At 43.5% G+C, this 27,157-nt stretch overlaps 1 protein-coding gene across 1 annotated transcript; it reads right to left on the bottom strand.

Moving 5' to 3' along the window:
- Positions 1–761: 761 nt before the first annotated feature.
- Positions 762–27,157, bottom strand: Eif2a (eukaryotic translation initiation factor 2A). Its single transcript, XM_045131874.1, has 14 exons — positions 27,037–27,157; positions 19,350–19,419; positions 17,920–17,994; positions 16,205–16,323; positions 14,620–14,719; positions 13,734–13,816; positions 10,666–10,739; positions 10,263–10,407; positions 10,015–10,131; positions 8,011–8,582; positions 5,381–5,494; positions 5,024–5,143; positions 2,621–2,686; positions 762–1,133 (listed from the first exon to the last, which is right to left on the bottom strand). The coding sequence occupies exons 1-14, from the start codon at positions 27,062–27,064 to the stop codon at positions 1,068–1,070; spliced, it is 1,749 nt and encodes a 582-aa protein (XP_044987809.1). The 5' UTR covers positions 27,065–27,157; the 3' UTR covers positions 762–1,067.

The raw sequence follows: 27,157 nt of genomic DNA, 5'->3' as shown, positions 1-27,157 counted from the left end.
TGTGTGCACACATTTGAACAACACATACTACATTCGTAAGAACCATAAAAAGTCAGTAACTGATGGTCCTGACACCAGGAACCCAAAACCAATTCACCACATGGGGTTCTGGATGTCCAAACACCTTTACAATGTCTATGCACATGATTCCCACCGAAGCTTTTTTTTTTTTTTTTTTTGGTTTTTCGAGGTAGGGTTTCTTTCTAGCCCAGGTTGACCACTGAAGCATTTTTAAAAAAGGAATTAAAATGTCACTAAATATGACATACTTTTACAAAGTATAAAAATTAAACAGAGAAATAGGAAAAACAAATCACTAAGCATAGGCATGCAGTGTAAGATGCGGCAAATACCTGACACCTCCCTAAAGAAAAGACAGCACTAAAGAATCTCGTCCTCTTTCTGAAAAGGCTTCTGCCCCATACTTCTCGATGTAGGCAGCACAAATGACCAAGCAGGTGGCAGAGCCCGCGGTGGCGCGGCTGCACTTTGGACAGCCCAGCAGCAAGTCTGTCCTCAGCAGCACCGCGTAGAGCACGTGGGGGCGCCTCCTCTATGTAGCCATCACAGAACCCCAAAGTGGACTCTGCCATCAGACCACCCGGTTCCAGTGCCACTTCCTGCCCATGCAGCACTGGCAGATTTCTTACTTGTCCAGACCTCATTTCTTCACTGATGTACTACATACTATGGAAGCATTCACTTCACAGCCTCATGAGAATGACAGTCTTGTAAATTAATCAAGAACTTAACAAAGGTAAGACAATTAAAAATGTTTTTATTCATTTACATAGCAAATACTATCATTTACTTTAAAAAAATGTTTCTCCATTCATCAAGCTTATCTGAAAAGTTCATCTCTTTTCATCACATATTGGTATGATGTTAAGATGTAAAATTCAATTGAATAGACATCATTAAATAACTCTATACATGAGCAGAATCTTATATAAATGATCTTAATATTAGATAGTATTAAATATGGGCATACAGAGATTCCATGAACAGCAGCAAGTTTAACAAATCTGTTTGTACTGTTTTCTGGTACATTTGCTTCCTAGGAATTTTTAAACACCCAATTCCAGATTCTCAAGCTCCTGGAGAAGGGCTGTCTCTTTTTGAATTTTCTCCAACTAAAAAAGATTAAAACAGTGACATTATTATTAAATAGAAAATAATTGGACTTGTAACCAAAATACTACAGAAAAAATAGAAGAGAACTACTTCTTGTATTCTGCCAGATCCACTAGTAAACACACATTTAAAAAAATAGACTAGTGGGCTAGAGAGATAGCTTAGCAGTTAAGGTGTTCGCCTGCAAAGCCTAAGGACCCAGGTTCACTTCTCCAGGTTGGTCCCACATGAGCCAGATGTACATGGTGGTGCATGCATCTGGAGTTCATTTGCAGTGGCTAGAGGCCTTGGCACGCCTATTCTCTCTCTCACTGTAATAAATAAAAATAAAAATGTCTTTAAAAATACAGATTAAGGGGCTGGAGAGATGGCTTAGCGGTTAAGTGCTCGCCTGTGAAGCCTAAGGACCCCGGTTCGAGGCTCGGTTCCCCAGGTCCCACGTTAGCCAGATGCACAAGGAGGCGCACGCGTCTAGAGTTCGTTTGCAGTGGCTGGAAGCCCTGGCGCGCCCATTCTCTCTCTCTCCCTCTATCTGTCTTTCTCTCTGTGTCTGTTGCTCTCAAATAAATAAATAAAAATGAACAAAAAAAAATACAGATTAAGGGCTGGAGAGATGGCTTAGTGGTTAAGTGCTTGCCTATCAGGCCTAAGGATGCCAGTTCAAGGCTTAATTCCCCAGGACCCACATTAGCCAGATGCACAAGGGGTGTACACGTCTGGAGTTCTTTTGCAGTGGCTAGAGGCCCTGGAGCGCCCATCCTCTGTCTATCTATCTGCCTCTTTCTCTATCAGTCGCTCTCAAATAAATAAATAAAAAACAAAAAATCTAAAAAAAAATTAAAAAATAATAAAAATACAGATTAAGTCGGGTGTGGTGGCGCACACCTTTAATCCTTTAATCCCAGCACTCGGGAGGCAGATGTAGGAGGATTGCTGTGAGTTTGAGGCCACCCTGAGACTACATAGTTACTTCCAGGTCAGCCTGAGCCAGAGCAAGACCCTACCTCGAAAAAACAAAAAAACCAACCAACAAACAAAAAAACTGAGATTAGATTAGAAACTAAATCTCACTGATTATCTTGTCTGAATCAGCAGGGTAACGGACACAAGCTGTCTTACTGTGTCCCTAGAAGTCTACATCATTCTCATTACCTGGCTGAGAGAGCTGAGGGAGGAGGAAAACAGTAACCAGGACAAGGCAAAGTGAGGTGAAGAAGCGCTTGTTTGTCTGATGGAACAGCCCGCAATTGTGGTCAGCAGTGATGACACCAGTACACTGTTCCGGACCAGGGGTTGTCAGTCACCACGCTCTACACTGCATCTTCCCTTATTACAGGGTAAAAGTTGCAGGTATTGATAAAAATTTGGCATATATAATTTTCCAAACAAGTTTTAAAAATCTATGTGCTCCTACTCTTGATGATAAAATAATTGCTATGACAAGCAAGAAAGAGAGGTTCCCAAGCTGTGGGAACTGCCAACGCACCTGGTTTTTCTCCAGCTGTTTGCCAGATGCTGCTTGTTCTTTCAGCTGCTCTATGGCCTTCAGTTTCTGTGAAGAATCCAGATGAAGGAAGAATTATTTTCCAACGCATCTGTTCTTACTAAGAACTCGGTCATACTACGCTGCTATCACAAAGAGGGTAAACTATTTTCTGAAGATTTTAAATATTTGTTTATTTACTTATTTATATGTGTGTGGGGGCATGTATGCCATGCCATACCCATGGAAGACAGAGGACAACTTCAAGGTGTCAGTGCTCCCCCTTCTTTGAGACAGGGTCCCTAGCTACCGTAAAAGAGTACCAGACTGGCTGGCTCAAGAGTCTGGGGTCCTCCGGGCCCTGCCTCCCAGTATCATATGTGCACTGGCGCTCTGCGGCCCCTTGCTCATCATCATAGGCACAGGGATGCTTCTGCCCCAACCCCACTGCCACAGCGACTATAATCAGACACATGCAACACTCTGTGTTCTGTTTTATGTGGGTGGGTGGAAATTGAACGCAGCTTGGCAGGCTTTGCAAGCAAGCGCCTTTAACCACTAAGCCATTTCCCTAGTACCTAAACTGTTTTTTTAAAGTCACATATAAAATCACATGTTAGGGCTTAGTGGTTAAGGCACTTGCCTGAGAAGCCTAAGTACCCAGGTTTGACTCCCCAGTACCCATATAAGACAGATGCACAAGGTGGCACATGCCTCTGCAGTTCACTTGCCATGGCTAGAGGCCCTGGCACACCCATTCTCTCACTGTCTCTCTCCCAAATAAATAATTAATTAAGAGACATTCTTTTAAAAAAAAATCACGTTAAAAATGGGATTTGTCAAGATCTGTGTAGAACGTGTTTAATTGATGCTACTGTGAGTGTGTTGTGACTATGTGGACAGATCAGTGACGTCAGCACTCACTGCACCTGGGCAGTCTGGACTGCGTGGCAACCGGACCAAGCATCTGAACTCTCAGAGTCCTTGTCACCGGGAGTCACACACACTGCTGTGACTACAGCCTCACAGGGCAGTAGGCTTCCTTCTGTATGTTTCTTCACTTTGAAATCTAGAATAAAATATTTCTTCCTCTCAAGTGGCTAATGAAATGCTAAGGGTTGAGTCTTCAGGACTGGAGATGCACTCAGAGGTGGAGCACTTGGACAGTGGGGATGTGGCTCAGAGGTGGAGCACTTGGACAGTGGGGATGTGGCTCAGAGGTGGAGCACTTGGACAGTGGGGATGTGGCTCAGAGGTGGAGCACTTGGACAGTGGGGATGTGGCTCAGAGGTGGAGCACTTGGACAGCGGGATGTGGCTCAGAGGTGGAGCACTTGGACAGTGGGGATGTGCTCAGAGGTGGAGCACTTGGACAGTGGGGATGTGCTCAGAGGTGGAGCACTTGGACAGTGGGGATGTGCTCAGAGGTGGAGCACTTGGACAGTGGGGATGTGCTCAGAGGTGGAGCACTTGGACAGTGGGGATGTGCTCAGAGGTGGAGCACTTGGACAGTGGGGATGTGGCTCAGAGGTGGAGCACTTGGACAGTGGGGATGTGGCTCAGAGGTGGAGCACTTGGACAGTGGGGATGTGGCTCAGAGGTGGAGCACTTGGACAGTGGGGATGTGGCTCAGAGGTGGAGCACTTGGACAGCGGGATGTGGCTCAGAGGTGGAGCACTTGGACAGTGGGGATGTGCTCAGAGGTGGAGCACTTGGACAGTGGGGATGTGCTCAGAGGTGGAGCACTTGGACAGTGGGGATGTGCTCAGAGGTGGAGCACTTGGACAGTGGGGATGTGCTCAGAGGTGGAGCACTTGGACAGTGGGGATGTGCTCAGAGGTGGAGCACTTGGACAGTGGGGATGTGCTCAGAGGTGGAGCACTTGGACAGTGGGGATGTGCTCAGAGGTGGAGCACTTGGACAGTGGGGATGTGCTCAGAGGTGGAGCACTTGGACAGCGGGATGTGGCTCAGAGGTGGAGCACTTGGACAGTGGGGATGTGCTCAGAGGTGGAGCACTTGGACAGTGGGGATGTGGCTCAGAGGTGGAGCACTGCCCAGCAAGTACAAGGGTTAGGATCAACCTCAAGAACACAAAGTAGTAAAAAAAAAAAAGTACTCAAATATATATATTTTTTTACTTCAAAAGGCAGTTTTACTTGTTAAAGTATTTGTGTATTTGTGGATATAACTTAAATAAGCACCATTTACAAAATATGGTATTTCATAGTGAAAAACAATAGAACTTCTACCAACTTTTTTTGGTTTGTTTTGAAACCAGGGTTTCATTGTAGCCCATGCTGACCTGAACTCACTCTGTAGCCTAGGCTGGCATTGAACGCATGGTGATCCTCCTACCTCAGCCTCCACGCTGGAATTAAAGCATGCACCACCACGTGGCCTCTCACCTTCTTTAGACTCTTAATCCTTTTGTCTACTTCAGGGTCACCAGAGGTTGACTGAGGGGCGGTGCTTCTCTGAGGGGCAGTAGTAGTATGCAAATCTGGACTCTTGTCACTTCTTGCTTCCTACAAAGAAAAAAAATTGTCCACTTAAAACACGATAACTTAGTTATCATCAGTACTTCACTGTGGGGATACAGATACCAGTTACTCATTACAGAGACAAGATTACCCAGAGGGTCAGCGGCACAACAGAAGAAAGACGTCCTGACTATTTTGGTCAACTCCAACTACATGCTGTGATGCAGTAGTGCCATTTTTAGAACTGCAGCTGTGAAACGTGAGTTGGTCAGCTCTCCGTACCTGCCTGGCTGCTTTCTGGGCTTCGTGCTTCCTTTGGTTCTTAAGGGCAGTTTTGGACAAGGGCTTATCCCTTCCTGGATGTGCTTTTGCATTCTGCGGCGGCTCTTCCTCGTGCTATAAAAACACACAATACGCAATTCTGAGATGGCGTGCGTGGTTTGAAAATGCACAAAGTAACAAATTATATATTGTGTGCACACACATGTGCACGTGTGTGGAGGCCTCAAATGCCATTTCTCATGTGCTATTCACTTGATCTGGACAGTCTCTCTCACTGGCCAGCAAGCCTCAGTGATCCACCTGTCTTGGCCTCCCCAGCCTTGGGATCACCAAAGCACACGACTGAGCCCAGCTTTTTTACATACGTTCTGAGAATCAAACTCTGGTCCTCATGCTTGTGAGACCAGCACTTACGTGACCTGACCTATCTCCCAGCATCACAAAGTATATACCTTTACTAGTTCAGGACAAACGTCTTGTCTGACACATTTTAAGATTAGAGGCAAGAAATATGCCAAAACTCTTCCTAGCAGTTACATACTCCAACTATCAGAACAGAATAAATAAAATCTTTCCTGTTAGTTGATGAGTATCTCTTAATTACATAAGACAAGGCAAAGTTCACTCGTGTTTTGTGTAAGGAATGGATTTTCCCTCTTTTTTAAAAAAATATTTTATTTATTTGGAAGAAAGAGGCAGGGTGGGAGGAGCGGGTGTGCCAGAGCCTCCAACCACTGCAAAGGAACTCCAGATGCATGCACCCCTTGTGCAGCTGGCTTACGTGGGTTCTGGAAAATCAAACTGGGATCCTTTGGCTTTGCAGACAAACAACTTAACCACTAAGCCATCTCTCCAGCCCCAATTTTCACTCTTAGTTCTTAGACATGATCCTAATGACACTGGGAAACAGCTTCTCTTGAGATATTTGATGTGATTAATATCTACAACAATCTAGCTGCCTCACCCATTTTCATCATATGAAAAATGACTTATGGCCTGGAGAGATGGCTTAGTGGTTAAGGCGCTTGCCTGCAAAGCCAAAGGACCTGGGTTCAATTCCCCAGGACCCATGTAAGCCAGCTGCACAAGGTGGTACATGCGTGTGGAGTTCATTTGCAGTGGCTGGAGGCTCTGGCGTGCCCATTCTTTCTCTCTCAAATAAATAATAACTTTTTTTTAAAGAATGACTTGTAAAATCAGGGATTAAATGACTAAGCAATGCTTAAACAGAACATTTCAATGGAATTTAAGCTACACTTATTTTCACACTTAAGGAGATTTAAAAACAATATTTTGTGGACATGAAAAGAGGAATAAGGACATTTTTTTCTAGGTAGAGTCTCACTGTAGGCCAGGGTGACCTGGAACTCACTCGGTAGCTCCAAGCTGGCCCTGCATTCACAGTGGTCCTCCTACCTCTGCCTCTTGTGTTCCGAGATTAAAGGCCTGCACCACCACGGCCAGCAAGTATTTTGTTCTTTGAAGGAATTATCTACTTCCCTGAACGTCTTTTGACTGATTACACAGCCCCTCACATGAAATAGTCCTCATTCACAGCTGTTGTATGGTCACTTAATTTTTTTTTAAGTTTTCATTTATTTGCATGTGCATGTACAAGTGTAAGCCAGGATCTCTGTCCACTGCAAATGAACACCAGATGCTTGTGCTGCTTTTTGGTTTTTTTGTTTGTTTGTTTTGTTCATTTTTTATTTATTTATTTGAGAGCGACAGACACAGAGAGAAAGACAGATAGAGGGAGAGAGAGAGAATGGGCGCGCCAGGGCTTCCAGCCACTGCAAACGAACTCCAGATGCGTGTGCCCCCTTGTGCATCTGGCTAACGTGGGACCTGGGGAACCGAGCCTCGAACCGGGGTCCTTAGGCTTCACAGGCAAGCGCTTAACCGCTAAGCCATCTCTCCAGCCCTGTGCTGCTTTTTGTATACAGCTTTACGTGGATGGCTGGGGAACAGAAGCCAGGCTTTGCTACCAAGTGCCTTTAACCACCGAGCCATCTCCCCAGCCCTGCATGGTCCCTTTTTAATAACAGTAACAATATTATTGCTTGTTCTTGCAGGGTCTTCATGTGTTAACACAGACAGAAGTTCAGGGCATTATGAACTCTCTATCCTGAGCTCTGAAACCCTAAAACACTCCGGTCATAACGTCACAGGAAAAGCTTAGGCATTCACAGCCTAAAGACGATGTGTTTTGAAGAGCAATACTGTTTTAAAAATTGAGAAATTTTATAAGTACTCAGACCACTTTTCTTTAAAAGCAAACATTTGGCAAGCTAGACCTAAACTCTCCTCTGGAAAGGATCGCTGGTGACAGTCTAGCTGTCAGGACCTCTCTGGGGCCCTGCGCTTTCTTATTCACCATTCTCCCTATTCACTACTGCCTTACGGTCCAAGCTTGCCTCATCTGCACTTGAACTACATGGGCCACACTCAGCTGTCTTTCATAGAAATTAAACAGGAATTGCCTTAAGCTAACCTCTGACAGCTGAACAGTGCGAGCTCCCCACCACCTTCATCTTCCAGCAGGCCTTTGTGGTCTCTGTCCTGGAGTCTAGAGCTTACTGAGGTAGTAAGTACCACGCACAGAAAAAGGGTGCAGGCCATCTACTCACCAGCTTGGAGTTGGTGACTGGCTTATTTCTTAAAGCTGGAGGCCGATAAGCTCTTGCAGCCTTAGGTTCTTCACTGGGCACATCACTTGGAACTGCTTGGTAAGTTATTGATTTTGCTGGAAATATCCCATCTAAAAATGGCTGCCAAGAAACTTGCCATAACTCACCATTTGAGGGCACATCATACTTATGGAGGATGGAGCCAGTATAATGCCAAATCTTATACCCATTATTAACACGCAACCTGGGAGCACAGGTGGCAGTTAAAATATGCTCGCCATCTGGACACCAAGCAAAATACGTAGAATCAGAAGCCACTGGTTTAGAAATGAGTTTGTAGTTTTTCACATCCCACACCTCCATCTGTCCCCTCAGGTTTCCAAACCCGGCCAGCACTAATATGTGCCCATGAGGGCTGTAGTAGGCTGCGTTGCGAGGCCCAGTCCCAAAGTCAAACACAGGGTCACACTTCATGTTGAAGACTGTCGCCTTGGCGGGCATGAAACCATACACAGCACAAAATTCGGTGGAACTAGAATTCCAAGCTACGTCGTAAATTGGGCCATTTTTTGCTAAGAAAAGAAAATATCCTAATTAGCAACAGAGAATTATATGACTATATTTCACATAAGATATAAACATACACCACTTCTATACAAGCCAAATTTAAAAAAAAAAAACTAAAAATTCCAAAGTATATTAAAATTAAAATATTTCTTATAGCCAGGCATGCTGGTGCACGCCTTTAATCTCAGCACTTGGGAAGCAGAGGGAGGAGGATCACCAAGAGTTCAGTGTAGCCTGAGACTACACAGTGAATTCCAGGTCAGTCTGGGCTACAGTGAGTCTCTACCTCAAAAGAAAAAAATTCTAAAAATTCTTACATGATATATGGGCATTAATATACAATATTGAGTCCAAGAACTCCCGCTATTTTTTTTTTTTTAATTTTAAAAATTTAAGCCAGGCGTAGTGGCATGCACCTTTAATCCTAGCACTAGGAGGCAGAAGTAGGAGGATCACCATGAGTTCAAGGTCACCCTGAGACTACACAGTAATTGTAGGTCAGCTTGGGCTAATGCGAAACCCTAACTTGAAAAACCAAAAAAAAACAAAAAAGGAGAAAATTTTCATTTATTTATTTATTTATTTTCTTACTTACTTATTTCTTTGCGAGCAGAGAGAGAAAGAGAATGGGCACACCAGGCCTCTAGCCACTGCAACTGAACTCCAGATACATGTGCCACTTTGTGCATCTGGCTTTATGTGGGAACTTGACAATCAATCCCAGGGCATTAGGCTTTTCAGGTAAGGGCCTTAACTGCTAGCCCCTGAATCTTAATCTTTTAAATGTGTTGGGAAGGGCTCAAGGAAGCCAATACAGGCTAACAGTAATGGTTGAGTCCTATTAATAAACACACAATTTTTGTATAAATTTTTGAACATTGTTGTATGTTCATTCCTCAGCATCAATTTGTCTAGTATTAAAACAAAACAAAACAAAAAACTCTAAGCCGGGCATGGTGGTACACACCCTTCAATCCCAGCCCTGGGGAGACAGAGGTAGGAGTCCAGCCTGAGACTACATAGTGAATTCCAGGTCAGCCTGGGCTAGAGCAAGACCCTACCTTAGAAAAACAAAATACAAACAAAATATGAGATATGAACTGCTAACATCTTGGATTCTAGCCACAATTCTGAAGATAATGTTCAACTCACTAAATCCACTTGTTATCACAATTTAGTTCATTCAACAAGTTCCCAAAGAAGTACTACGGTGGGTCTCTCCTCACTCTGGGACGTCGACTCAAGTACAGTGTAACTCAACTTGTGATCCCGTTAAGCAAGGTGTGTCTCAGGGCGACTGACTTTCCTATGACTAATTTCGTGTTTCAGGTCACTGCGGAATTGACGGTAATCACTAGATCAAGAGTAGGTTACATTCCCTCCACGTCATCTCTCCACAAGCAGGTCTTTATTTCGGGAAGACTGGGGAGCACTCACGCAGCTGCACGACCGCACTTTCTCCATCCGTAGCAATGTAGTGCAGGGTCTGCTCTCCGTAGTAGGAGGCGCCGGTCTTGTCAACGTCTGTACTGGCGATCACTAGCACAGCAGTGGCTGTAACAGTAAGATCTCAGTCAGATCCAGAACACATTAACGCACACCGAGACCCCTTTGTTGTACACCCGGAATGTAACTTTAAATCAACACTTGATAACCACCCTGAGGAAAGAAGAGGTTTACTATACCTTTTTTATTCCACAGCATGGTAACTTTGTCAGCTTTAAAGAAGCTCTTGTTGGCGAGGGCCGCATGAGGCCCAGCAAAGCTGGGGTACTGATATAATCTAACAAAGGAAGGTGCACCTTTACTTCCTGGGACATAGACTGCCACCTGAGACACAGACAGGTCATTACTGATCTTTTTTTTTTTTTTAAGTTTTTTTTAAAATTTTTATTAACATTTTCCATGATTATAAAAAAATATCCCAGGTAATTCCCTCCCTCCCCCCTGACACTTTCCCCTTTGAATTCCATTCTACATCATATTACCTCCCCATCTCAATCCATTACTGGTTTTTAAAAGTACAGAAACTAGGATGTGCTCCACAATTACTGAAAAAAAAAAAATAAGCAAAAGCATAGCAATTACCTTATAAGGTGGGGGTCCAGGTGACAGATCAAAATCACTAATTTTTTGCAAGTGTAATTTATTTGCAATTGTATCTAAAAAGAGAGGAAATTTTGTTAGATTTATAAGCAAATAAGAACACATTAAACTTTATGCTGACCTGGAATTCACTATGTAGTCTCATAGTGGCTGCAAACTCATAGTGATCCTCCTACCTCTGCCTCCCGAGTGCTGGGATTAACAGCATGGGCCTGGGCTGGAGAGATGGCTTAGCGGTTAAGCGCTTGCCTATGAAGCCTAAAGACCCCAGTTCGATGCTCGATTCCCCAGGACCCATGTTTGCCAGATGCACAAAGGGGCGCATGTGTTTGGAATTTGTTCCAGTGGCAGGAGGCCCTGGCACGTCCATTCTCTCTCTCTCTGTCTGTCGCTCTCAAATAAATAAACAAATAAAGCCTTAAAAAAAAGATGATCTGATTTCATAAAACAAAAAAATGATCTGATTTCTTTAAAAAAAAAAGGTATGGGCCACCACGCTCAGCCTAAACTTTGAACACATTATAAAAGATTTTGATAGTTACAAACTAACACTCCCCATTGTAGTTTCATGTAAGTGAGGCACAGTGATACAGTGTAAAAGGTAGAACAAGACAGAATGAGGTTGGGATTCATACTTACTCACTAGTGTGTGGGCCTGGGCTAGTACTGTATGGAATACACCAACCTAACTTCTTGTGGTTGATTTTAAAAGCCCAATGCTGGGGTTGGGTGTGGGGGTGCATGCATTTAATCCCAGCATTTGGGAGGCAGAGGTAGGAGGATTGCTGTAAGTTTGAGACCATCCTGAGACTACTTAGTGAATTCTAGGTCAGCCTGAGCTAGAGTGAGACCCTACCTTGTAAAAAAACAAACAAACAAACACCTAATGAGGAAGAGGTGGTGGAAAGAATGCAAGAGCCAAAGGAAGGGTAGGACTCCTCACAATGTGCTCCTCCAGACACAAAATGGCCTGGATATCCAGGACCTCATAGTGCCTGACACTACCTACACAAGACCATCATAAGAGGAGGAAAAGATCATGACATCAAAATAAAAGAGAGACTGATTGAGGGGGGGGAGGGGATATGATGAAGAATGGAATTCCAAAGGGGAAAGTGGGGGGAGGGTATTACCATGGGATATTTTTTATAATCATGGAAAATGTTAATAAAAATTGAGGAAGCCGGGCGTGGTGGCGCACGCCTTTAATCCCAGCACTCGGGAGGCAGAGGTAGGAGGATCACCGTGAGTTCAAGGCCACCCTGAGACTACAGAGTTACTTCCAGGTCAGCCTGGACCAGAGTGAGACCCTACCTCGAAAAACCAAAAAAAAAAAAATAAATAAAAATAAATTGAGGAAAAAAAAACCTAATGCCAACCTTATGGTATGTATTCTAATGTCAGCTTCTTAAAAGTGAAGGGTTATACAGCCTACTGTAGAATACTATAGAATCCTGTAGCTTTCTGTAGAGCTCCATAGCCTACTGTAGAATGCTATAGCCTACTACAGAATACAGTAGAGCGCTACAGAATCCTGTAACCTACTGTGGACTGCTGTAGAATCCTGTAGCCTACTGCAGAATGCAAATATGAAACCACTACAACCAACGTGCTGGATACATGATAACAATGCTCAAAATAACAGCCAGTAGTGGTGGTGTATGCCTTTAGTCCCAGCACTCAGGAGGCAGAGGTAGGAGGATCACTGTGAGTTCAAGGCCTGAAATTCCAGGTCATCCTGGGCTAGAATGAGACCCTACCTTAACGACCCCCTCCACAAATAATAACAACAATATAGATGGCAGATGTCTACTGGGTGATTATATCCTAGGTAGTGTTAATAACAACAGTCACCCTAGTTAATGGGATAAAGAGCTATTTGATTTTTGCAATATCTGATGTTGCAGGTATTCAATACTAACACAAGAAATTGGTGACTTCCCTTTCTGTGGCAATTCATAAACAGACAAGAGAACAAAGAAAACTAGTTAAAAAAAAAAAAAAACACACCAAAAAAACAGAATTTCACAAGCAGGTAAATAAAGTGCAGTTTATAGCAACTAGGTATTGCTAAAACTGAGCCTGCACACCATCTTTGGTGCCTGTGATTTCTACTTTACTATAGTATATGAATATATAAACATTCATACACCATATACATATAGTACATGATTGCTAGTGAGATACTCTAAAGACAGGAAGAAGTGTGAGAATGTGGTATATGCATGTATACACAGATATACATGCCCTTCTGTGCATGCTACCCAGAGTCCAGAGGACACTGTCCAGTGTCGTCCTCCACCTTATGCTCTGAGATACTTTCAGTGAACCCTGAGCTCCATGTTGTGGACAGCCTGGCAGAGGGTGCACCCAGGCTGGCAGGCTTTGCTTTTGCAAGCAGGTGCCCTTAACCACTGAGCTATTCCCCAGCTCCTACTATCTTAATTTTGCAGCAATTATTAGTAAAGCTTATTTCCTGTATTTTACAAATGTGTGTGTATATATATTTATATGTGCATTTTACATATTATTTCAGCCAGGCATGGTGGTGCATGTCTTGAATCCCAGCACTCACGAGGCAGAGGTAGGAGAATCGCTGTGAGTTCAAGGCCACTCTAATACTCCATACTGAGTTTCAGGTCGGCCTGGGCTAGAGCAAGACCCTACCTTGAAAAACAAAAAAGAAAAATTATTTCAAAAAGAAAACTTGGGGCTAGAGAGATGGCTTACCAGTTAAGTGCGCAAAGTCAAAGGACCCCAGTTCAATTCCCCAGGACCCATGTAAGCCAGATGCACAAGGTGGCCATGTGTTTGGAGTTCATTTGCAGTGGCTGGATGCCCTGGCACACCCATTATCTCTCTCTCTCTTTCAAATAAATAAGTAAAAGTAAAGTATTTTAAAAAGTCTTAAAAACAAAAGAAAACTTGTATACTACAGAATCCCACTGGTACTTAGAAGTAAAAGAATTATGCAAATGAACACAAGCACAACTTAATAAGCCAGCAATATTAAAGCAAATAATAAAATTATTCAGTAAGTGTTTCCATACTAAAATTGTTGTTTTCAAAGAAATGCACTTCATTGTTAACATTTCGGGCACAGATAACTTCATCATCTGACCAGGACGGGCACCTATGTCAAAAGAAGCAGCATATTAAAACTGTAGAACCATACATTTCTGATAAAGCTATTTAAGATAAAATACTTATAAATATGATGCCAAGTCTGCTACTAATTAGGTTTTGTTGTTTGTTTGTTTTTGAAGTAGGGTCTTGCTCTAGTCCAGGCTGACCTGGAATTCATTATGGAGTCTCAGGGTGGCCTTGAACTTATGGTGATCCTCCTACCTCTGCCTCCTGAGTGCTGGGATTAAAGGCGTGTGCCACTAAGCCTGGGCGCTACTAATAGTTTTATTAGTTCATGTAATAGAAAAATATTGTTCCATTGTTTTTAAAAACTGAAAAAAGAGCTGGGCAAAGTTGTATATGCCTTCAGTCCCAGTACATGGGAGGCTGGGGTAGGAGGATTGTATTCAGTTTAAGGCCGGCATGGACTAAAGTGAGCTCTTACTTTAAAAACAGACAAAATAAAATAGGTTTGGGAAGATAGCTCAGCAGTTAAAGGCTCATGCTTACAAAACCTGCCAGCCCAGGTTCAATTCCCACATAAAGCCAGGCGCACAAACTGGCATATGCATCTGGAGTTCATCTGCAATGAAGAGGCCCTTGTGCTCACATATTCCCTCTCTCCCTCTGCTCTCAAATAAATAAAAATATTTTTTAAATAAACAAGAAAAAGATCTAACACATTCCTATATATTTAAAAACCTTTAAGTATTTGTCGTTTGGTCTAATTTACTTTCAAAATTAGTATCAGAGAAACAAATGTATTGTGAAGACATCTAAAGTATTATGTAAATAATCAGTACTTATTACCAATTTTGCATTTTTTTCTGTATGAAGGATTTTAAACATGTCCCAGTTTTCACGTCATAAAGTTGCAGGTTGGGTATCGCAGCTGTGCCATCTTTAGAAGCTAAAATAAAAACAACACTTTTTGTAGTATTTATTTTATAAAACTTCTAAAATTTCACTATTATAAAAGTTTTGAGGGCCAGAGAGATGGCTTAACAGTTAAGGCACTTGCCTATGAAGCCTAAGGACCCAGGTTCAATTCACCAGAACCCACGTAAGCCAGACGCACATGGTGGCACATGTATCTGGAGTTTGTTCACAGTGGCTAGAGGTCCTGGTGTGCTCATTATCTCTCTCCCTCTCTCATTCTCATAAATACATAAATAAAAATAAAATATATATTTTTTTAAGTTTTGAAAAAAATAAAATGAAAAAGTTTTGAGGGCTGGAGAGATGGCTTAGCAGTCAGGGCGCTTGCTTGCAAAGCCAAAGGACCTTGGTTTGATTTCCCAGGACCCATGTAAGCCAGGTGCACAAGGTGGCACATGCATCTGGAGTTCATTTGCAGTGCCTGGTGGCCCTGGTGTGCCTATTCTCTCCCTCTCTCTTTCTCTCTCTCTCTCTCTGCCTCTTTCTCTCTCTCAAATAAATAAATAAAAACAAAATATTTTTAAAAATCATTTAAAAAAGTTTTGAAAGGATTAAGAATATCAAATACAAGTGTTGCTTTAATCACTTTCTCTTCTAATCATTCACCCTGAGCTGTGATAGTGCGACAAGCATCTGACTACACGCAGCATCTCTGGAATAACTAATTACTACAGGTTTAAAGAATACCTCAGAAATCTTCTTTTTATTAATTCAAAATGGATTACTGTCAAATAGATGAAGTGATAAAAGTTTGTGCCTATGTAATGGAAAATATTTCTCAATTTCCCTTTAACCTATTTGAAAGAATAAGTTTCACTGGAGTCTTTGGAGAGAATAAAATGTCATAGGTTTATAATCCAGCAATGAACCATTAAAATTTATTTATTCAACAAGGTAAGCACAATTAGAAAAGTCTCTTGTTTTGTTTGACACAGGATCTCACATATGCCAGGCTGAACTCAAACCCCATATGCGGCTGAGCAGACTCCTGCTTCTGCCTTGTAAGTGCTCAGGTAACAAGGGTGCACCACCACACTGGGCTTCTGCAGCTCTGGAAATTGAAACTAGATCTCACGCATGCTAGACAAGACTCTACCAACTGAACACACTCTCAGATCCTAGAAAAACTTTCTTAAAACTTTTTTAGTACAAGAAAAGAGCGATGTTCTACAGTTGCTAAGATTAGTTGCTAAAATGAGAACAAAGCTTTTATCCATGAACTTGTAAAGAAAAGAAAATTTGAGCTAATTTTTGTGTCACATTTCAAAGGGTGGAAGCGACAGCCACATGCTGACTTAAGATGGAAAAGGATCTGGTACGATCTGCACTCGCATGCGTACGCGAAGCATATTCCCTGCTGATAACGAGGACATTCTACCTTACTACCATCTTACAGTTTTCCCCTCTAAATTTAATTGGCCCTGTCAGAACACTTTTACAATGGGAAAATACTTACTAGTGTAAGGCTGCCATGTTGCCAGGATCGTGTTTTTTGGCGAGAACTCAAGGCAAACTACCTTTGGGAGGTCGAAGGAGTGCAGCAGTTCCTTGTTAGTCACTTGGATAATATTTACTCTAGTTTCAAAAGAAATTACTTCAGCAATGAAATACTATTTTATAACAACCAGCACTAACCACAACATTCACACCTCATCTCAAATATAGAGCACTCCAAACTGCTCACATTCCATAAACAATTTCTAGTTAGTTCTAGAAAACATCACAGAAACAGTTTAAGAAATAAAAAGTACATTTTTACAAGCCCCACTTAACGCAAGTGTTGGGAAATAGCAGAGAATTAGAAGCAAGCTCCAAGGTAACCCACTCCTGACCCAGGCTTTGCATGAGCACGCGGCCAGCTCGGAAGCACCACACCAAAGCTGGGACAGGGATGCCAGACAGAATGGCAAGTGTCTTTCCGCTTGAATAAGTGGAAATTTCAACACTCAGGGAACTCAATAAAAAGATGGTTGGTATCTACACCAACCTCAAAACCAGTCAGGAATGGTGTCTCATGCCTAAAATCCCAGCACTCCAGAGGGTAAGCCTGTGTCAGCCTGGGCTAATTCCCTATAAAACTCAAATATGTCATAAGATATATGTGTATGTAAATATTTTTGAGCACTCTCACTACATATGACGTGTGACATTAAAGATGAACTTTAGGCGAAATGGCTCAGCAGTTAAGGAGCTTGCCTGCAACACTTACTGATCCAGGTTCCATTCCCTAGTACCCACATAAAGCCAGATGCACAAAGTGGTGTCTAGAGTTTGTTTACAGTGACAGGAGGCCCTGGCGTGCCCATTCTCTTTCTCTCTCTTTACAAATAAATAAGTAAATAAATAGGGCTAGAGAAATGGCTCAGTGGTTAAGATGCTTGACTGCGAAGCCTAAGGACTCATATTTGACTCTCTATAAAGCCAGATACACAAAAAGACACAAGTGTACAAGGTAACATATACACACGAGGTGGTCCAAGCATCTAGAGTTTAGCTGCAATGGCTGGAGGCCCTGGAGTGCCAATTCTCTCTCACACTCACGTGTTAAAAAGGGGGTGGATGGAAAGATGGCTTAGTGGTTAAGGCTCTTGCCTGCGAAGCCTAAGGACCCAGGTTCGATTCCCCAGGACCCACGTAAACCAGATGTCCAAGGGGGTGCATGCATCTGGAGTTCGTTTGCAATGGCTGGAGGCCCTAACACACCCATTCTCTACCTGCCTATTTCTGTATCTCTCTCTCTCTCAAATAAATAAATAAAAATGAAATACTTTTTAAAAGACCAGTCTCTTGTGCTTGTCTCAAAAAAAAAACACTAAGCAAACAAATAAAGATGAACTTTGTTTTAATTTTTTATTTTTATTTATTTACTTGAGAGCAACAGACAGAGAGAGAAAGAGGCAGAGAGAGAGAGAGAAAGAGAGAATGGGCACGCCAGGGCCTCCAGCCACTGCAGACGCGTGTGCCCCCTTGTGCAACTGGGTAACGTGGGTCCTGGGGAATGGAGCCTTGAACCGGGGTCCTTAGGTTTCACAGCCAAGTGCTTAACCGCTAAGCCATCCCTCCAGCCCAAGATGAACTTTATTAATGATAACCAAGCACATTATTTAAATCATAATATTATTGTTATATTCATGACAAACATAGAATGTTATATAAATGAACACTACTAACTTTTCTCCATTACCCCAGGCAAACAAGGTCCCATCCTTACTAAAGGTGTAGACTTTACAATTTTTTCCATATTCCCTGAAAATGAAAATGACAAAAGTTAAAAAGAACAGGCATTGATACTTTTCAAAAACTCCAATTACAATGTCTACCATCTATTAATTCAATGACTAAGAATTTACCCAAACTTTAGAAAATAATCCCAACATACTTCAGTGTGTCACCATACTTAAATAGCTCTTAAGATATAAGACTAATGGCTGGAGAGATGGCTTAGCAGATAAGGTGCTAGCCTGAGAGCCTAAGAACCCAGGTTCAATTCCCCAGTACCCATATAAGCCAGATGCACAAGGTGACACATGCATCTGGAGTTTGTTTGTAGTGGCTAGAGGCCCTGGTGCTCCCATTCTTTATATCTACCTCTCACTTTCTCTCTACAGTAAATAAATAAATAAAATATTTTAAAAAATGTAATGCCAAGAACTGCTATAAAATAAGCTGGGAACTGATTTCATACCAGAAAACTTGAGAAACATGTCCTTATGTGAGTGAACACCTAGTATGTATGAAAAAAAAATAAACTGATTGCCAAAGTTACTAGCTGTCACCTCTGAGAGAGCTGAAAGATTTCAACCCAGACACTTTGTGAAGAGTGCCCCACATTACCAAACAACAGTAGCCAGAGAGACCCCTCAAATAAGCAGCGCTCCTGGACTGGAAGGGCAGAGACCCTCCTTCAGCTGCGCATGTAGAGATGGGACTTATAAGGCACCATCAGGGCCTTCCTCATACAGAACCCTGGCGTAGGGCCATGCGGCGTCTGAGGAAATCTTGACTCCTCAAGCCATCACAAGCCTAAGACTGTGTTGCTCCTGGAGATACAGAGGATAAGCACGTCTCCTGGCAACAATGAAGACCCACACACCATGTCTGTGCACATGTACCTGTCCTTGAGTGGCTCACAACATTACATGAGCACTGCATGGGTAATAAGTAATTTGAATTTCTAAGTAACAAGTGCACCAAGAACATCAGTACATCACTTTTAGACTGTCACTATCTTTGCATTAACTACCCGAAGATGACATTTTTGCTTCTGTAATCACTCATGAATAGCAGCCTATACTCAATTTACACTAAATGTAACTTAAAACATGTCTCTCATGCCGGGTATGTTGGTGCACGCCTTTAATCACAGTACTCAGGAGGCTGAGGCAGAAAGATTGCCGTGAGTTCGAGGCTACCCTGAGACTACATAGTGAATCCCAGGTCAGCCTGGGCTATAGTGAGACCCTCCCTCGAAAACAACAATAAAAACAAGGCACCCTTCCCATGTTCTCTTAATACTATGCTCCAAGAAACTACCTTACTTTTGCTTTCTTACTGGAATGTCCTGTGTGTCTCCTACCCACCATCCACAAAGCACGCCTTACCTGGGAAGCACTGTGCTTTCTGTAAACTGCGGAGGCCCCTCCACCATGTACAGTCCTTCAGACCCTCGGACTAGAGAAAAGCAACGGAGAGAAACTCTGTACTTTGGTAACAAACTCAGCTATATGTTTACATGTTATTCCAAAGCAAGCAGCATTCAAGATATTTAAAAATAAAAAAGAAAAGTAACCACTGACAACAAAATAACTTCTGCATCTTTGTGAAGGTACCAACTAAGTGGGGAAGACAGAAAACAAATATGTAAACACATAACTGAATGATGAGTCTGTTACACACAGACAGGCATAATGCTGGATGCCATTGCTTTCTCATGAGCAGAACACCAGGCTGAGCTATTCCGGGAAGATAGTCACCCCTGTGGGTACCCAGAACAGAATGGAGTCTAGCAAACTGTTTTGAATACTTCAAAATCCAAACTCCTTACACAAGGACCCATAAGGTGACATGCTCTTAGTCCTGGCGCAGCCACATGCTGAGCACTGGGGACTAAAGAGACCCACCAGTGCATTCAGGGTGACTTCAGGCCAGGTGTACAGTGCCCACCTGTCATCTCAGCACCTGAGAGGCTGACGCAGGACAAAGGTCGAGGCTGGCCTAACCTACATAGTAAGACCTTCTTCTCACCTCCACTCCCTCCCACAAAACTGATTTCAAAACAGCTTTATCTGTTGCTGTATTTTGATTTAAACACACTTGACATTTATAAAAAGTTTTTTTAAATTGTATTTATTTACTTGAGAGCGACAGACAGAGAAAGAGGGGGGAGAGAGAGAAAGAGAGAGAGAATGGGCACACCAGGGCTTCCAGCCACTGCTAACGAACTCCAGATGCATGCGCCCCCTTGTGCATCTGGCTAATGTGGGCCCTGGGGAATCGAGCCTAGAACCGAGGTCCTTAGGCTTCACAGGCAAGCACTTAACCGCTAAGCCATCTCTCCAACCCTATAAAATGTTTTGAACTAGAAAATACCCTAATTTTAAATCTATGAGGTTTGTGACCCTCCCCCACCTCCTTGTGTGTTCAATGTGTATGTGTGTATACACGTTTGTATGTGTGCATACTAAAGTACAAGTATTTGGGGGTGCACGTGGAGGTCAAAGGTCAACGTCAAGGAAAGAGGAGGGGCGGGGGGGGGGAGGCGCCAGGGCCCCCAGCTACTGCAAACGAACTCCAGACACGTGTACCACCATGTGCATCTGCCTTAGGTGGGACCTGGAGAATTGAAGGGTCCTTAGGCCTTACAGGCAAATACCTTAACCACTAACCCACCTCTCTAGCCCTCCACTTTACTTTTTGAGATAGTGTTTTTAGGTGAATCCAGAGTTTATGGACTGGGCTAGTTAAGTTAGCCAGCAGGCCCCGGGGATCATCCTACCTATCTCCACCTCTCCAGAGCTAGTACTGCAGACTGCAGCCACCTCACCCACCCCGTGGGTGCTGGCGAGCCAAACTCAGGTCCTCGTGCTTGCCCAGCAAGCACTTCACTCACTCAGCTTCTCCCTAGCCTCAGCCTTTCCCGTCTCTCTTTGTCTCCCTCCCCACTTTCCTTTTTGGTGACTGGAGTGCTGGTGATCAACCAAGAGCTATATTAAGCTAAGTATACACTCTACCACTGAGCTACACTGCCCGTGTCCCAGTGACATTTCTCACTGGTTGCTCTGATCCTCAGAATGTGTTGAGTGTGCTGCTAACAACAACCATAATGCTTACTTCCAGAAACTTCCAGCTTTCTGTCCATTATTAAACTAGTAGCTAGACCTCTGAATTCATGAAGGTAACATTTCTGGCCACAGCAGCAGGAATTATCAGAGTACTCTGAGAAACGAATAGTTTTTCCTTTTCTAAATTTGTATTTCAGACCTATATCAGAAACTAGGCCAGGTGGAAAATCCCAGAAGAATAGTAAAAAAAAAAAAGTAAATAAATAAACCACCTCAATTACATTCTTTATGTAGACCATGAATCCAAAGACTTAGAAGGCAGCATGTGGCACTTTAAAGGCCAATGCAGGGCTGGAGAGGTGACTTAGAGGTTAAGAGCTTGACTGTGAAGCCTAAGGACCTTGGTTCAAGGCTCGATTCCCCAGGACCCACATAAGCCAGATGCACAAGGTGGCGCATGCATCTGGAGTTTGTTTGCAGAGGCTGGAAGCCCTGGACCACCTATTCTGTCAAATAAATACAATAATTAAAAAGTAAAGTGAAATATTTAAGCCGGGCATGGTGGCACACGCCTTTAATCCCAGCACTCACACTAGGGAGGAAGAGGTAGGAGGATCACCCTGAGTTCAAGGCCACCCTGAAACTCCATAGAGAATTCCAGGCCAGCCTGGACCAGAGCAAGACCCTATCTTGAAAAACCAAAAAAAAAAAAAAATTAAATTAAATATATATATATGTTTTTATTGAGGTAGGGTCTCACTCTGGCCCAGACTGACCTGGAATTCACTATGGAGTCTCAGGATGGCCTTGAACTCACGGTGCCTCCCAAGTGCTGGGATTAAAGGCGTACACCACCACGCCCAGCTAAAAATTAATTAAATATTTAAAAGCCAATGTGAAGATTGCTACGCTCGTTTCTAACTCATGTACCATTCAAAGTTTCAAATAGTCTCAAATTCTCTTTTTTTGCTTGCTTTTGTTTTTGTTTTTCAAGGTAGGGTCTCACTTTAGCCAGGCTGACCTGGAATTCACTATGTAGTCTGAGGACGGCTTTGAACTCATTCATGGCAATCCTCCTACCTCTGCCTGAGTAATGGGATTAAAGGTGTGTGCCACTATGCCCAGCTTCCAATTCTTGGTTTCATATGTTTCTGGAAAAGTAAACTCTAGAGTCAAACTAATCAACTGCTTTTCAATATACACATGCTCATTCTTGTTTTATTGGGTTTTTAATTTTATTTACTTATTTTGGGACATGATCTCACACGGTAGCTCAGACCAGCCTTGAAATTGAGGCAATCCTAGAATTATAAATGTGAATATCCATGCCCAGCTACATATGTTCCCATTCTAAGGAAAAGTGTGGAGCTGGAGAGATGGCTTAACAATTAAGGCGCTTGCCTACAAAGCCAAAGGACCCAGCTTCAATTCCCCAGGACCCACATAAAGTCAGATGCACAAGGTACCGTATGCATCTGGAGCTCGTTTGTAGTGGCTGGAGGCCCTAGCGTGTCCATTCTCTCTCTCCCTTTCTTTCTCTCTCAACTAAATAATAAAATATTTAAAGAAAATTCTGAAACAAAATCCCCGAAAGTTATTTTTTACACTTTCACTTAACACAACAGTCTTGAAATGACAGAACCATTGTGGCAGCAGGCAGGACAGGGATTTGTCCTGAGTCACAACGGGAGGTATTCCTGTGGAGGGACAGCGGAGTCCTGTGCTGTGTTCTGACAGCCATGCAGGGCAGCCTCACGAGACTGTACACAGAGTAAAATTTCCTAGTACTACCTACATATACACATGCGAAGTCTAAATAAAAACTGTAGTTTACTAAATGCCGCTAGCCAGTATCATCCTCCTTGTTCTGATAAGTTACTACATCTAAGTCGTTATCATGGGGAAAACGTGGATAAAGTACTTTCTTTACTGTTTTTCCGATTTTGATGACTCTTAAATTATATCAAAAAGCTTTGAGCTGGGAAGATGGTTCAGCAGTAAAAGCACTTGCTTACAAAGCCTGCTAGCCTGGGCTCAATTCCTTAGCACCCACAGAAAGCCAAACACAAAGCGTCACCTGTGTCTGTGGGTTGTTCACAGCAGAATAGACCCTGATGCACATGCACATGCATGCATACACACACCCCGATAACTTTTTAAAGCTTTAAATGCAACACACAGAATGCAGGTGGTATTATAGTCACTGCCTTCTTGTAATGTATTCAACAATTTAAAAAGAAATCATTTTTGAGCTGGGTGTGGTAGCGCATGCCTTTAATCCCAGATCACTGTGAGTTCAAGGCCACCCTGAGACTACATAGTGAATTCCAGGTCAGCCTGTAGAGTGAGACCCTTACCTTGAAAAACCAACATAATAATAATCAGGCTGGAGAGATGGCTTAGTGGTTAATGCAATTGCCTATAAAGCCAAAGGACCCAGGTTCAATTCCCTAGGACCCACATAAAGCCAGATGCACAAGGTGGCACATACATCTGGAGTTTGTCGGCAGTGGTTAGAGACCCTGGTGTGCCCATTCTTTCTCTCTTTCGCCCTCTTTCTCTTGCTCCTGTAAATAAATAAATATATCATTTTTGGTAATACTTTCTTCCCAGGATGAAGGAAAGTAAGTAAATTGAAAATGCAGGCTTTCAACATTTATCAAAAATGGCTTTTCTTGGGAACAGTGGAAAAAAGTATATGGACTTAAACTTTTCAATAACTGCAACCATTTTTTTTCTCTAGATTACTTTCTTTTTTAAAATTGTTCTTTCTTATTTTTTTTATTAATTAGTTTGCATGTAGAAGAGACACACAAAGACAAAGAGAATGGGCATGCCAGGGCCTCTAGCTGCTGCAAATGAACTCCAGATGTATGCACCACTTTCTGCATCCAGTTTTATATGGGTACTGGGGAATTGAACCTGGGTGGTTAGGCTTTGCAGGCAAGCACTTTAACCAAGGAGCCATCTCTCTAGCCCTTATAACTTTCTAATAAGGAATCCATTTTAATTAGAAGTGTCTAAATGTGAACCAGTGTAGAAAAAAAGCAAAGCTGGGCTGCAGAGATGGCTTAGCAGTTAAGGGCACTTGCCTGAAAAGCCTAAGGACTCAGGTTCAATTCCCTAGTACCCACATAAGCCAGATGCACAAGGTGGGGCACATGCCTGCAGTTTGTTTGCAGTGGCTAGAGGTTCTGATGTGCTCATTCTCTATCTGCCCCTCTCTCCCAAATAAGTAGATAAAATATATAATAAAAAGATCTTAGGGGCTGGAAAGATGGTTTAGTGGTTAAGATATTTGCCTGCAAAGCCAAAGGACTCCGGTTCGATTCCCTAGGACCCACATAAGCTAGATATACAAAGGGGTGCATGCACCTGGAGTTTATTTGTGGGGCTGGAAGCCCTGGAGCGCCCATTCTCTCTCTCAAGTAGATAAATTAAAAAAAAAAAAATTCAAAGTTTTTTAAGTCATGTAAAAAAAGAAAAGAAAAAAAAAAAAGGAAAGCAAAGTTAGCCAATACAATGTATTCACACTTGATGATTGTTTTCTGATGACCACAGGGTGAAAGAAAAAAGTTTTGTATGTGAATTTAGCACCACTAAAGCTTTTGGCTGACATGACTTAAAAAAACAAAATTTCGCCATGTGTAGTGTTGCACATTTTTAATCCCAGTGCTCGGGAGGCAGAGGTAGGAAGATGGCCTTGAGTTCAAGGCAATCCTGAGACTACATAGTAAATTCCAGGTCAGCCTGAGCTAGATGAGACCCTACTTCCAAAAACCAAAAATAAATAAATAAATAAAAAGTGAAAAAGTCCATCTAGGAGGCGTGAGAACAGGTTTCACAGGCTAGGTGTGGTGGCTCAAACCACTAATCCAGTATTTGGGAGACTGAGGTAGGAGTATTATTGTGTGCACAAGGCTAGAGTGAACTCCAGGTCAGGTCAGGTCAGTCTGAGCTAAAGTAAGTCCCTTTCTCAGGGGGAAAAAAAAGAAAAAGGCAGCACAGAACATTAATTTTTATTTTTATTTATTTATTTTTGAGAAAGAGGGACAGATAAGGGGGGAGAGAGAGAGAGGGAAAGAAACAGCAACGGAGGGATGAAGGGAGGGAGAGAATGTGAGTGTTAGGGCCTCCAGCCACTGCAAATGAACTCCAGGTCCATGCGCCACCTTGTGCATCTGGCTTATGTGGGTCCTAGAGAATCAAACTTGGGTCCTTTGTCTTTGCAAGCAAGCGCTGTAACCTCTAAGCCATCTCTCCAGCCCTCCCCAGAACATTTTAACTATGGAAGTTTGCCAAACCAAAAGGAACCGTGGATTGTTTTATGGGATCTAACAAGCAGTTCGGTATTGATGTAGCACAAATTAAGAGGGATGGCAAAGAAATAATGTCAAGAGCTATTATAAAGATCCATATGCTATGCTAAATAACATGGATTTTTACTGGAGGTCAAATAATCATTTAGTATTTAACCGAGATCATTAGGCTTTGCAGGCAGGTGCCTTAACCACTGAGTCATCTCTCCAGCCTGGTATTCAAAATTTTTAAGTAACTAAGTTATCTTTTTTGTTTTGTTTTGTTTTTCAAGGTAGGGTCTCACTCTAGTTCAGACTGACCTGGAATTCACTATGTTGTCTCAGGGTGGCCTCGAACTCATGGCGATCCTCCTACCTCTGCCTCCGGAGTGCTGGGATTAAAGGCGTGCACCACCATGCCCGGCTTCCATTCTCATTCTTTGTCACTCTCTCTCTGCTTGCAAATAAATAAACCACACACACACACACACCCAGACACATACACTTATAAAGATAACTTAGGCCCGGTGTAATGAGGCACACCGAGGAGCCATGTAAGCCAGATGCACAAGGTGGCGCATGCATCTAGAGATCATTTGCAGTGGCCAGAGGCTCTGGCGCATCCATTCTCCCTCCTCTCTCTCTCCCTCCCTCTCTCCCTCTCTCCCTCCCTCCCTCCCTCCCTCCCTCCCTCCCTCCCTCCCTCCCTCCCTCCCTCTCTCTCTCTCTCTCTCTCTCTCTCTCTCTAAGAAACAAATAAATAAACAAATAATTTTTTTAAGTACATAGTCTCAGCTGACATCTAACATTCTAGTTAGCGTTTGGTAAGTATTCGGTCAATGAATTCTAGTAGCCTAACTGAACATCAGACATGGATCTTAACCTACAGAAATGGCAAGAAGTGAAAACGTTTTGTAAAGTCTCAGAGGGAAATAGTTAACCTCACTCCTAAAAAAATATTTTTCTTCTCTTAAATGACATCCATCTTCTTTCGTTCTCTATAGTTATCCTGACTAAGTGAAAGACTTTCCCCCCTTGTCAACCCTTTTTCCTCACTTTGCATCTGGCTTTACACAGGTGCTAGGGAATCGAACGCAGGTGGGTGGGCTTTACAAGCAAAAGCACCTGTCACTGTCGAGCCGTGTCCTCTGGCTGTTCTTTCCCTTACCCGATATGCACACACCCTAGACAAACTGTGCAGGCCGGTGGGCATCTTCCCAGGCCCGGCCAAGGACTACACGCTGCCTCGGGTGCGAACTCGTAGGAAGGAGTCTCCCAAGGCACAAAAGCGGACCTCTCTTTGGAGGGGACACGTGAGCAGCGTGTCAAGATCGCCGCCGCACGGACCCTCCTCGCAGCGGCAAGCACGGGGTCTGCAAGCGCCGGGGACCAGGTGTGCGTGGTCACCGGCTCCGAGGGCCAGAGCTCGGCCCGAGCAGCGCCGGCGCGGCCGGGCGGGGCCTCGAGCGCAGCCGGCACCTTCCGTTCTCGTCCCCGCCAGTCCCGGGTAGGGGCGAGCACGGCGGGGCCGGACGGCGGGAGGGGAGCGCCGCGGCCCGGGCCCGCCTTCCACGGACAGCCCAGCGCGGGGGGAGACACAATGAACGACCGCCCGCGCCTTCCTCGGGCCGCAGGAAAGAGCGAGCGGGGAGCGCGCAGAGCGACCTCGTCGGCCGAGAACCAGCGTCGCGGGCTCCCGTGGCGCTCACCTGTCAGGAGCGGCGTGCACGGCGCCATCTCGTCCCGGAACGAGAACCACGCGCTCGGGTGAGAGGTCGGCGGAGGGCGAACGCGCGCCCTACACGTCTCCTCGGCCGCGCGGGCTGCGCG

The sequence above is a fragment of the Jaculus jaculus genome, chromosome 12, assembly GCF_020740685.1.
Source record: "Jaculus jaculus isolate mJacJac1 chromosome 12, mJacJac1.mat.Y.cur, whole genome shotgun sequence".
Taxonomy (NCBI): Eukaryota; Metazoa; Chordata; class Mammalia; order Rodentia; family Dipodidae; genus Jaculus; species Jaculus jaculus.
This window is presented reverse-complemented; position numbering and strand designations above follow the sequence as displayed.